Genomic DNA, 13,390 nt, shown 5'->3' with positions numbered 1-13,390 from the left:
AGTAGATTCAAAAAGCTCCCACTAGGGTGAAAAACATGTCTTGGTTTGTCTGGGATTTTCTTGGCTATAAAATAAAACATCTCATGTCCCAGAAAGCCCTTCAGTCTTGAGAAAGCCAGAATGGTTGATTACCCTACCCTGTATGCTTCTATTTAAAAATTTTCAGGTTGACCCACAGGTCTGGACAAATGCCCAACTACCTTGAATTAGCCCCAGGGAAGTCTCAGCATGCTCCCAGTTATAAGTCCCTTGGCCCCACGTCCTCACCTCTAGGATAAGGTCATTGGATTAGATGGACTCTAGCGACGTGCTAGTCCAAGTGCACCAGAATTATCTGGGAGCTTGTTAGACATGGGGAATCGCAGGCTCCACTCCAGAGATCCTGAATCAGAATCCCCAGGTGATGTATATTCATGTTTGAGAAGCACTGCTCTAAGGTCCTTCTAACTTTATCTTTCTATGATTCTGTCCCTAGCTGTTTGTGCTCAGTGACTTGATCTTTGTCCCAGAGCATTATAACCTCATTAGGAACATGTCGGAGCTAATGAGCAATTTGAATTCAGCGTATTTACAAAGTTTGCTACATTTCATAAAGAAAGGATTAATTTGTTGTGCTATTTGCCCTGGAGCAAGCACCCTAAGACTTGATTTACAAAGCTCTCACAATCATGATCTTTTGGGGTTGTACATTGGTGGAGATCTGATCTGGACAAGCACCCTGCTGTCTTCACTTTTAACTCTTACCCATCTCCCTCAGCTTGATGTTCCCAAGAAGGCTGGGTGTGTGGCCTTGCACAGCTTCATAAACAAGGCCTCCATTCCCTTTTTGCTAAGAACCCAGTAGTCAAAATGCAGTTTCTTCCTTGGAAGGCCTGCTCTTTGGTTCAACTTCACTGTAAGTTCTTTGTTTGACGTTGGCAACCTTTTGTCCCTTCCCTCACGACCTTAAGTCTGATGGGTACACACCTTCATGGCACTTCTTGTTTTACAGCTTCCTCTGACTCAACCCTAGCAGTTGGGTTGACAGAAGCGTATAAATATTTGAAGTTGATAATACTAGTCAATATTTAGGTGAAGAAAAATTCCCAACCTCTGCAAAGCAGTCTAGTTTATGTTTTGTTAAAATGGAAACATGCTTGATCTGCATGAGAGCGGCTTCTGTTGTTTTCTCTCGCGCTCACCAGTTCTAAAAACAGGATCTCTGTAGGAGCCACAGGTATTCTGGGTAGTGTTCTTTTCCCAGCATTTGTTTCTACCGATCTCATTCTACCATCTCCATCCTTTCTGATGAGACAGGAGTGGTGTTACCCTACCAATGTAAGATAGGACCTCATTTCAGAAAAATACGTCAGTGACCATTTTTATCTAGAGGTCCTCTAATGAGGACATGCCTCACGTAGTTCTTGGATTCATCCAACCCCAAATTTAGATCAGTGTTTTCTTCTGTATAGGGCTAATTACATGGATCAAGGATAATGGTAACAGTAGATTTTTGCGTGCTCCATCTGGATCTCCTCTGTAAGCTCCTCTCCTTGTCCCTTAAGTGCTAGTGTTTTCTTAGAGCTCTGAGAGGAGCTTCCCTTTCTCTTAAGTCATACTCTTCTCAGATGATCTAGGGTATTCTGCCAGCTCAGTTAACATTCACTGGTGCTTCCAGATTTCTTCCCTCTAGTCCATCTGCATGGCTATACTGAACTCCAGGACCATTTATCCAACTGCCACTAGGATCTGCACTGTCCAGTATTGCAGCCACTTGCCACATGTGGCTATTGAAAGCTCGAAATGTGACTTGTCCAAACTTGAGATGTTATGTAAGTGTAAATTACACACCCTATTTCTAAGACTTGATATGAAAAAAAGGATGTAAAACATCTTAGTAATTTGTTTATATTGATTATGTTGAAATTATAGTATTTTAGATATATTGGTTTAAACATATTATTTAAATTAATTCTACCTGCTTCTTTTTACTTTTTTAATGTAGCTCATTTAAAATTTAAGCTTATACTTGTGACTTACATTTATGGCTTGTATTATATTTCTACAGAGCAGCAATGCTTTCAATATTTTCACTAGGGCATTTAATAGCCATCTTAAACTCGACTTACCAAAACTGAATTTATGATCTCTATCCATAGACCTGTTCCCTCCTGGATGTTCAGGCAAATGCTTCAGTTGTCTAAATTAGAAACATGGAGTCGTACTTGACTTATCATCTTGCCTCATTTCTCCATAAATCACCTACCAAGTCCAGTCCATTTTATTTCCCCCCAAAATTCCTCTTGAGTCTTTCTACTTTTCTCCTTCCTAACTTCCTCTCTCTAGTCCAGGCCACTATTACCTCTCACCTGTTACAACCACAACAGCCTCTTAACTTGCCATCTTGCTGTGCTCCTATCCTTGAATTTTATAAAGGCAGAAACGGTCTTACTATTCATTCATTCCCTTGCTTGAAACTTTTTAAGATTTCCCAGTGCCTCCTGAAGAAAGTCCAATATTTTTAATATCTTACAGGCCCTTCATAACCTGCTTCCTGTTTATAGTTCTAGCATCATCTCTCAGCACTCTGCCCTCCCTTCCTTGCATTTCATGTCTCAGCCACACTCAACTTCTTTGTACTTTTCAGTGCATACAGCTCTGCTTCCATTAACTCAACATGAAGGCCATTTTCTCTGGTAAGCTTCTCTGAGCTTCCTGTGCAGGTTTTAGTAAGCCTACTGTGTGCTGACTCTCCATACTTGCTCTAGCCAATACTCCTAGCTCATACATAGTTTTATAAATTGTTCATCTCTTCTTGTAGATGGTAATTCAGGTGAGGATAGGGTTTTTCTGTGTGTGTTTGTATTATAGTGCCCAATACCATGTTGATCACATGGTGACTCAATAAAATTAGTATTGAATAAATGAATATAAATAAGAGAATTGTGGACTCCTCAAAATTTTCCTGTAGGATGCTTATTGTCCATTTCTCTCTTAGGGCATGTTTATGAGGAGCTCATGACACTCTGTTTCTTCAGAAGATCCAGGATTGAAATGCTATCCCCAGTCTTTATTTCTAAGGTTCCTAAGAACACCTAATACTTAAGAATGTCCTTTGAGAATGTCTTCTTGGCTTTTGCTTTCCTGAGGCTATCAGTTGACCAGATTATTTATGTTAACAGCTTATTCCTTCTTCACTCTGCCCCTACCCCACCCCTACTGAATCATCAGTTTTCCTACATTTGTAATTGTTTTCTTGCCCTGGTCATATAGATGCATGTAATTGTGATGGGGACAATGAGAAGTCAACCTTCACAATTACCATCTGGAAATTATTTTATTTCATTTTATTACTTTATTTTTAGTCTAGAGCACTCTATAGTTCCTTCTAGGCTTACAGGCTTATTCAGATGACATTAAATTACACCTTGATCTCTTTTCCAATTATTGACTAGACTGAGTGTGGGGAAAATGAAAAGAATTTATAAGATGTTGTAGGTTGGCCAACCAGTGTTTCTGAGTTTTTATAGGATATACATAAAATAAAGTCAATACATATGCATATATTTGAAATTATATGCATATATTTGAATAGAGAAGTAATTAAGAATTGTTTGTGGGTACAATCCATAGATCTCCCCACCCCAACTTCCTAGGCGTATTATTTTGGACAGGTTATTTCATCTCTTTTTGCGTTAGTTCTTACATCAGTAAAATGGATATAATGGTATTTATCTCACAGGATAATTGCCTGGCATATAGTAAGTGCTCAATGCACGTTGTCTTTAAAAAATTCTCCACTTTACATTTGTGTTTTACAAAACATATAAACATGCATATTCAATAAAATACTATAGATTATTGTGTTTCTGAGAAACAAATGCCTGACAAGGGAATTAAGTTTGCTCAAATGTGACTTAATCTAATTCTTGAAAAATAGGAAATACTTTCGAATAGTCACGTGACATTATACTGATCCAGCAAAATCTTCCAGGCAGTCACAGAATCTGGAATCATTCAGGACACAGCCTTTGATGCAGTGTTCCCAATACCTTTTGTTTCTTCTTTCCTACTTCTGGAAAAGAAAGGAAAAGGTTAATGTTCTTGTTGATCACCTTGATTCCTAGATCTTGCTTAATATCCTCTCCTGTCGTGCTTGCGTTCAGTTTTTATCTATGTAACTGCTCTTAATGTGTCAGTGTTCAAAGTATGAGGCACCCCCTGCCTCTGTAAATGCAAAAGTAAAAAAGAGTTCAAATGGAAAGTTTGGCCTACCTTTCCCTTTAATAATCGCCTAACTCTCCTTCCTAGGGATAAATAGGCATGGCATCACTAATGGTATCTTTTTAGTCCTCAGAAACAAAAAACAAACAAACAAAAACCTGTGTGAGACAGAAAAGTTTCAAGAGGTATTATCCTCACTTGGCAGCAGAAGTTACAGAAGTAAAATAGAAAAAGATTGAAAAATGATAATGAACCCCCAAACTGAGGAATATCATTAAATCATGATATTACTGAAAATGGCGTTGGGGTGACAATAAACTTGTGAGCTGATGTCAGTCAGCTCCACCACAGCACCAGGTATATATTTGTATATAAAAGTAGACAAGCTTCTTAGTCTAACTCCCTACCTGATGCATAAAATTATTTTTTAACATCCCTGACGGGTAGCTCTGTCCCTTCTGGTTGCATAGCTTCAGTAGTGGTCTTCTCAGGTTCTGAGGCAGCCATTCCAGTTGGATTCAACAGATCAAGAGAAGAGATGCAATAGTGTATGAAGGATCAGCTTAGGTAGGATGATAGACATTTGTTGTTTCTCTTCGTGGATTAAGATAGAAGAAGCAAGAAGTATTGTCCCAAGTGTGTTGCAAAAGCTTTAGACACTTCCTTTGAGGAGGTGCTAGGTTGATTCTTTGGCGTCTCTACAATAAACTATTATTACTTGAGGCAACTCTGAGAAATGATAGACAGAAATACATACCTGCAGAGTTATGGAGGAGTGATGTTTGGGTGTGCCTGCCAGCAACACAAGGATTATTAAGTCATATGGCTTCCCTCTCTGCCTACCAGTTCTATATTTTATGTGAATTTAAGGATTGTTAAAAGTTTAAGGGAAGGACTGAAGACTGTGGCTTCTTTCTTCTTTTTAGGTTTCTTACTCAGAAGGAGAAATATTTAAATGCATCTCAATCCATATGGGTATATAAAGAAAAGCTTTGTGATATGTATAGAATATTACCAGAGAGTGGAAGGTCTGCAGGTCAGATAGTGGTTTTCTGACAAGGGCTTGTTATAAGCCCCGTGTACTTTTAAAGGATGCTCAAGCCAAACTGTGCAACAAAAATTTGTTGACTATGCTCAACATTTCAATTTTGTCCTCTTTATGAAGTAAAAGATGAGAGCAAAGTTGCAAGAGCTAATATCCAGGAGATGCTAGCAGCATCATTTGAGACTGGTTATTATGATGAGTCAGGATTAGGAGATCTGTAATTATAAAAGGTTTATTTCACAATTGTTCCACATTGAGAGCATTTAGAGCTCAATGCAGTGTTTGTGTTAATACACAGAGATATGGACCCTCAGGAAAAGGAAGCTAATGGTAAACACAAACCAGGGTGTTACTATTTGTTCTCATTGGTATTGTTGATTGCCTAACAAATCCTTTGTGGGCAGTAGACATTCGATGTTCCACACGGTATATGGGCACTAAATTACATAACTGTTTATGCAACTAGGATTGTAAATTGGTACTTAGGCTGGGAAGTTTTATCAAGTGATAGTGCTATATTTTTAAAGGAGAATATCGCTTAATTAAAAACAGGCTTGGTTATTGAAAAACAAAAAGGAACAAAAATTAAGATACCCCATTGAACAGAAAAAGAAAAGGACAGGCTTGTAGTTCTTTTGTCTTTTTTATTGTGTACAGGAGCTGTTGCTGATGCAGAGGTAAGGGTTAACATTTAAAATGGACTGATTGCCTCCTGATTTCTTGCACATAAAGCCATGAGAAGTTCAGGGAGAGACTTCTTCCCCTAGTAATGAAGCTCTCTGCTGCTAATGGCCCATGCAGACTCCCTTGGCTCCTCCAAATTAGAAATACTTTTGTGCTCCTTTGCTTCATTAACAGTAAAGAGAGGGAGATTGGTGGCTATTTAGGGCACGGGGAAATTAGTGGCTATTTAGGGCAAGTGAAAATTGTAGTAATTATGGTGGGTAAATTCTCTTCATGGCGTTCTTAGACCCTTGATGTTCTTTTGGAGCTTTTCAGAAGAGCCCGCCACTGTCACTGCTGGCATTTGTCCTAGAAGGGTGGGAGCTGATTTGGCTTTGAATTTTTGACCCCCTATGATGGTCAAACCAAGGCATCGTGCCTGGTGGGAGAGGATGTGTTTTTACATTTTGATTTGCTTTTCAGAATGTACTATATGATTCTGTCCACTACTAGCTGAGATAAAGTTTTATTTGATAACCTCCTCCTCTACTTGTATTGCATTACAGAAAGCTGACGCTGTATGTGAGTGCCTGTGGAACTGCATCCTGAATAAACCTTGGTTGAGATGGATGTGGTGGCTTGATAAGATCAGGGCAATGCATGAAGAAGGAAGAGAAAGGATAATTTAGGATCACAATATGCTATAGTAGGTCTCTGGTTGATCAAAGGGTACCATTAGATTACTAGATGCTGATTGGAAGGAAAAGGGCATCAAAAGAAAGTTACAAAAGTGCTAAAGACAAATAGAACTGAATTAATGTTAGAGTTTAGTTGTTTTACAATCTTTGAAGATGGGGTCATGTTTGTAACGGCCTTCAGAAACTGGGGAGTACAGTCTGAAAAATAGCTCCTTGAATAATTGAAGTTACAATCTATAGAGACTCAACCAGGAGAAATCGTATCCTAAAAATTAATTTATAAATGTGATGCTGAGGAAAATTGGAAAAATAATTAAGTCTAGTCAAACTGACCAGGAGGATTCTTGGGGCCACATTGCTGGAAGTAAGAAGCATTTCTGGAAATATCTACCTATTGATTGTATTGTAACATATTAAGATAATATTTTCAAGATGGTATGCATATCTTAAGAAAAGAGTGACAAAATATAGACTGGTAAGGCAAAGTAAGTAATAAAATGTAGGTTGGAAGAATTAAATGTGAACAAATGGATGGATTTCTACAAATAGAATTTTTCCTTTGATCTATAGTTTAAATAACTGTTTGTAAAACTGGTTTAATGAGAGCATTTCACAAGGAATATAAGAAATTTAAGTTCATAAAGAAGCCTTAGCATTTTCCTAAACCAGAGCTCACTATTAGTGTAGATTGCTTGTATACTTGTATATGCCCAGGAGAGGTTTTTCTGACCACTAATCATAAGTTTTTAAGTCCTTTTGGCAAATACCCTATGGAGGTTGACTGTATTGAGCTCTGGTAATTTATGATTAAACTATTTATCTCCTTCAATTAATAAGTTTACAAGAAATCTCCTGACACTTGTATGGTTTTGCTGGGTAGACTTTCCTGTGTGAGAGTCAATTTTTTTTTTACTATGAATTATTAAATGGAAACTCTGATTTATCAATTAGTTTCTCCTGGATTTAGGCCTTGTGATTCATTTTCCAGAGCCTATATGTCCCTGTGGAAGCTGAAAGGATGCACTTTCAGAACTTGAAACGCTCTAAACAGCATCCTACACTGTGGGGAATCCCACTTTATATATGGACCATGGTACCTACTGCAGTCCACTCATGTACCTCTTTGGTATTTCTTGGTTCCAATTTGTCTCTTCTTATCCCATTTGTTTTACATTTATTTCTCAGTAGCCTGTCTTTATTCATTAAGTATATTAGTTGGGCCAAATTGTGCTGGATGATCTCCTGGGAATCTGGGACTCATGGTTTCAGCCAAGGGAGGAGAGAGTCATAGTGGCTGAGGTCCAATGGCTCGAAAATACAAGGAAGAAAATTAAGCTTTCTAATTCCATACACAGAGAGGGAAATTGAGGATGTGAATGCCCCATAACTAGAAAAAAGGACAGGATAACGTATGGAGGGAATTCCTGCAGTGGATTAGAAGTTAGAGCCAATGACTTTCATGTCCATTCTGATTCTAAGAATATGAGTTGAGGATTGTTCTTTAGTTCTAATTTAAATTCTGATATACATGTGGAAAAAAAAAATCTAAGTACCCCAAGCCCAAAGAGAGGGAGAAGTTCCTCTACTCCAAGATTTTTAAAAGTTCAGTTAATGCTGCATAGGGAAATTTGGGGAGAGAGTAGTACTTGTATCCTCGATGCCCCAAGCATTGTTCATCCCTTCCATTTTATTCATTAATGAATGAAACATATTTAATCTTACAAGAAATATATATCAATGTTCTTTACCACGAAAGGTTTTGAGTGTTTTTAAATGACCAAATATCCTAGATAAACCTCTAGACGTTAAAATAAGTAGTACAAAACGGCAAAATCGGTACATCTGAGGTTTTGGTTTTTGTTTCTTTGAAACTGAAGTTGTTGTTTTAAATGGGCTATAGGTAGATGGTTACTGAATAGGTTATCTATGTTATCTCTTTAAGTTTCATAGTAGCTATAAGAGATACATACTATTGTTCTCTTCATTCAAAAAATAAAAGGAAATTAAAGCTTGAAGCAGGTTAGTAATTTGCCCAAGTTCCTACATCTAGTGCTTGCAGATACAGATTTCCAATTTACACCCATTTGACCACAGTGCCCAATCATTTAACACCAAAACCAGTTTCCTTTTATCATTTGCCACTGGATTGTAAATTGGCTTTGGATATGCTCATGCCACACCTCACTTTGAAAACCCAACATCCTCCTTCATCTCATTTCCCTCTACTTTGAGAATTTAATTATCTGCCTGCAGCAAAATGCCACAGTTAAAGATTCTCATGAAAACTAAACCAAAGAGGGAAGGACAGTCATAATGTGTATTGATTTTTTTTTTTTGCTTTGTTTTTTTTTCTTTCTGTCCACTCTGACTTTTTTTTAGGGTCTTAGCATGTGGCTAAATCTATTATGTTCTTGTTAAGTCTTAACAATTACTTTCTGGGATGGGCTGGGTAGAATAATTTGTAGAAATTAAAAAAATTTCTAGCTCTACCTTTGACAGTCACATAACACTTTTGCCATACTTTGCCTCAGTTTCCTCATTAGTTCTTCTAGAAACCCTTTATATAAATTAGGAAGTTGGCATCAACTTTTGGGAGAGCTCATCAATGCATTTTTTGTCCATATAACAAACATAATTTGAGTGCCCATTGTATGCAAGGTCCTGTGTCAGGGTGCAGGATACCAAAAAGAAGAAAATATTTTCAACTTACGGATCTCACAGCCTACGTTACAAGTGAAAAAGCAAACCCAACAACACTGAGGTACAGGAGTAGGAGTGAGCACTGGGCATTATGCAAGCACACAAAAGAGGAGCCAGGTTAGCTCTTCTTTCTAGGGTAGGCTACTGAAATTCGTCCTGAGTAGTTGGAGATGGGCATCTGAGCAGTTGGAGGTGGGCTTCTGAGCACTCAGTCATGGCTCCCAATAGGAATAGCTAATAACTAATATGTTTTATGCTATTGACAAACCTGGTCTACCACAAAATTCTGGCCATGGACTTTTTTTTTTTTTGTTGTTAAAATAATAGTATATAGTCCTGGTATATGTGAATTCATTAAGAATCCATCAGTTCTGAGTGTTACTACCTCTAACCCACCAGGCTAGTGACATGCACAAACAATCCAACAACACCTTCCCACTGGTCTGTTTTAACCCATGCAGTGACTATGAAAACCTCCAAAGACACACACACACAGACAAGAAGGGGCCTAAGACATACATGGAGAGAAGAGAAGATGAGATATATAACTGATGGAGAGGAACGCATTAGATACAGGATGAACAAATAACTTAAAATCCATTTTTATTTCTTTTTAAATCACCCTAGAACTGAGGCTCCAGATGTTTCTTATGATTTAACCGTGACTGACAGCAGAAACATGACCACCACTGTCAAATATGTGTGTGACACATTGTCTAATCCTTATGGCTGGATGGCTCTACTCTTGGATGGAGAGACCTACTCATTGCGATTTGAGACCCCTTGGCTCAACAGATCTCTAGAGGTAATCTCAGGAATTCATTCGATTGTGTGTTTCATTCCCCAGGGGTTCTTATCTTTCCTTCTGTGAAATAATAGTTTGCAGGTATTAACATCTTCTGGTGCTGATATAACTGCAGTAGCATTTTGGCTAGATAAATGTGACCTGAATATGAGACATGTTTCTTTTTGTTTTTTTTTAACTTGAAAATTTTAGAATGCGTTTAAACCTCACCTTGAATGGAAAATGGTTCTGCCTGAAATTTTAACTTGGTTAATGCAATGAAAAATACCTTCTAAGCAATTTATAAAATTATATTCTTATATTATGGGTTAAGAAACCAACTTAACCCAGGAAGTGTTTGTAGCCAGAGAAAATGTCTTAACAATACAGTTTTACGTTGCACACTGCCACCTTGTGGTCAAAGATTAACTTACAAATGAAGGTCTAGACTTTCATTTGGGTTGTGTTGAAGGCATTAAATGAGTCATGATAGCAATAGTCATGTAGAAAGTGGGTGCATTTTCTGGAAGAAAAAAAAAAGCAACCTAATGGATTCCCTCAAGCTTCTTTTTCTTTCTTTTAACATATTTATTTCGTCCTGTCTCATCAAACGTATTTTTTCCTAAAAGTCATGAGGGCAGTCTTAGGGAACTAGAAGCTGCTTTAGGTGTGCCATAGTTCTGAGGAATTTAAAGCAGAATCTCTTGATACTCTCACCATTGCTCTCAGAAAGGAGCTCTGTTTCCTGCCCTTGAGGTTCCCATAACAACATTTTGGGGAATTTTAATAATGCGAAGGCAGCAGAATGGTGACTCTGGAGGTGGACACCTTGGGTTTCTGTCCTGCCTCAGCACTCTTCCACCTTGTGATGTGGGGCAAATTACTGAACCTCTGCCTGCCTCAGCGTCCTCATCTGTAAAATGGGGCAGCGATAGTAGCAATCACAGGGGAATTTTCAAGGGTTGAATGCCTTGATATGAAGAGTGCCTGAGCATGTAGCAAATCCCCAACAGCGCTAGCTACTAATGTTACAAATGGATGACACTCCTATCATTGTCTGCCTTTTCAGTTGTGGGAAAAACTGGAAAAGAATTCTAGACCTGCCTCTGTCTCCTCTAGCTGTTTGATCTGAGACAAGTCAATTCGCTTGCCTGGGTCTTGGTTTTCTCCTTTGTTAATTGAAGTTGTTAAACAAGAAGAAACTATGGAGTCTTTCAGTCCTCGAATTCTATGATTTTGTAGCTCTAGTTGTGAATTTATTATAGAGTGGATTTAAGTAAGCCCATTCCCCACAAGGAAAGTAGTCTGGCTGTGAAGTATCCTATTTCTAAACTCCTCCATCTGTGTTCTTTGTAGCTCTGTTTGGAGGGGAGACTTCCGTACTAAATGAGCTCTATTGTACGTTTCTTTCACTTCAAGTACTCAGCAACATTTGGCAACTTTGGTCCTGGGAATTACCTCCTGCTGGTACACACAGTCCTGTGGCCTCACCCTGACATCCTCATAAAATGTGGGAGTCAACTGGGGCGGTCCCTTCCATCTCTTCCATCACCTGGTAAAGACCAAGGCTGTGACTGGTTCTTCAACAGCCAGCTGAGACAACTCACCTATTTGGGTAAGTACGAGGGGATGAGCGTTTGAGGTCACAAAGTCAGAAACCACCATTTACTTCTGAATTTCAGATTTGTGTGATGACGTGATGAGGAGCGGAAGGGGACAGCTGTTTGTTATGGTTAAATAGGTGAACTGTGAAATCAGACTGCCTGGGTTTAAATCCCAGCTCCGACATTTACTAGCTATGGGACACCGAGCAGGTACCATTTCTCTCTAAGTCTCAGCTTCCAGATCTGTAAAATGGGATAGTAATAGGGCCTACCACAAAGGATAGGAAATTAAGTAAAGGGTAACATGTAAAATATTTTAGCAGAGTCCCTAACCCACAGCAAGTGCTTAATAAACATCGTTATGAGTATTTTCAATTCACTTGAAGGCATAGTTGTATTTGTAGAAAGATCAACTGCACAGATAAAGACAGGATGGCTGGTGATGGCCACAGGGACAGCAGAGAGTACAAGGCAACAGCTACAGAGAGAGGAGGAATGAAGAGTGAAGTGAATGTGGAAGGTGACAAGGAGAGCCCTGGAAGGGACCCTGAGGTCAGGAAGGTGAGAAGGCATGGAGGGTTGAGGTGAGGACTGGGGGTGGGGGAGGGCTGTCTTGTGTCAGGATGCAGCATCAAAATGAAGGATCCAGGACCCTCATTTTTTAGGACCAGGAACCCTTCCATGACTGCAGAGTAACAAGAGGCACAAGGATTTCCTTATCTTCTTATTGTGTGCATTTCACAGGAGCCCAATGTGTGGGTCAGTACCAGGTACAGTAAAACCTTGGATTGCGAATAGTTGGTTTGCGAATGTTCTGCAAGATGAGCAAACATTTCTAATACATTTTAACGTGGTAAATGAGTGATGTCTTGCAATACGAGTAGTTTGCTTCCAGAGCGAATTATGCTCGCAAACCAAGGTATTATTGTATTTCTTCTGACCGCCTGGTGTTTGTCTCATATTCCTTCTCCATGCCATGTTAACACTGGTCACTCTGAGCACCATGATGTCCACTTATATTACCCTCAGCTCAGTGTGGTCTGTGAGAAGAATCTGTCCAAATGGGTCTTTAGAATGACAATTTTGTGATAAATGGGTCTTTATAGATCCTGGCCAAATTCAGGGGACCTCATCAGCATGGCCTGTGCTAGTCCCTGCCACAAACTAGACTTGACCCTATGGATTTAGACAGCTAGGCAATTGTCCTGAGTCCCTTGTCTCTCTTATTTGTGCTTAACCATATGTCAACTGAATCTGATTTACACTTGAGCCCCGGGACTCTAAAATTTTAATAGCACCAGAAAGGAGAATATGGTACTTCCCTAATATTTTTATCTCTGCCAAGTAGATTGTTGTATATTTTATTTGCATTGAATTGTACCATTCACATTTTATTTCTGATTTGATCCATCCGTAAATGTAACCTAAAACTGTAAAAGCTCAGGATGGACAGAGGTCCCTGAGACTGTTTTACCACCAGAGCCATTACGCAAAGGCAAATAGTGGCCATTAACTTTAACTATGACTATTCACTTGATCTATATTCTGGAACAAAATTTAATTTCAGATTGTTCTCGTTCTATTACTTCGCATGCTTCTGAAGAGCCTGTCTTGTCCATCGGTCAGATTCTATTCATGAACCGCAAACTAATTTGAACACTCCCATAAGCCAAAATGGTGAAGGCACATTTGT

The 13,390-nt window shown here is 38.8% G+C and overlaps 1 protein-coding gene across 3 annotated transcripts in view; it reads left to right on the top strand.

Moving 5' to 3' along the window:
• Positions 1 to 13,390, top strand: part of PKHD1 (PKHD1 ciliary IPT domain containing fibrocystin/polyductin) — a 460,535-nt gene that overhangs the window by 224,696 nt on the left and 222,449 nt on the right. For all 3 annotated transcript variants that reach the window (XM_019658751.1, XM_019658750.1, XM_019658752.1), the window contains 2 exons: positions 9,937 to 10,114; positions 11,513 to 11,708. In XM_019658751.1, the coding sequence (XP_019514296.1) occupies positions 9,937 to 10,114; positions 11,513 to 11,708 (374 nt within the window). The remainder of the gene's footprint in view (positions 1 to 9,936; positions 10,115 to 11,512; positions 11,709 to 13,390) is intronic.

This window comes from Hipposideros armiger, unplaced genomic scaffold, assembly GCF_001890085.2.
Source record: "Hipposideros armiger isolate ML-2016 unplaced genomic scaffold, ASM189008v1 scaffold_288, whole genome shotgun sequence".
Taxonomy (NCBI): domain Eukaryota; kingdom Metazoa; phylum Chordata; class Mammalia; order Chiroptera; family Hipposideridae; genus Hipposideros; species Hipposideros armiger.
This window is presented reverse-complemented; position numbering and strand designations above follow the sequence as displayed.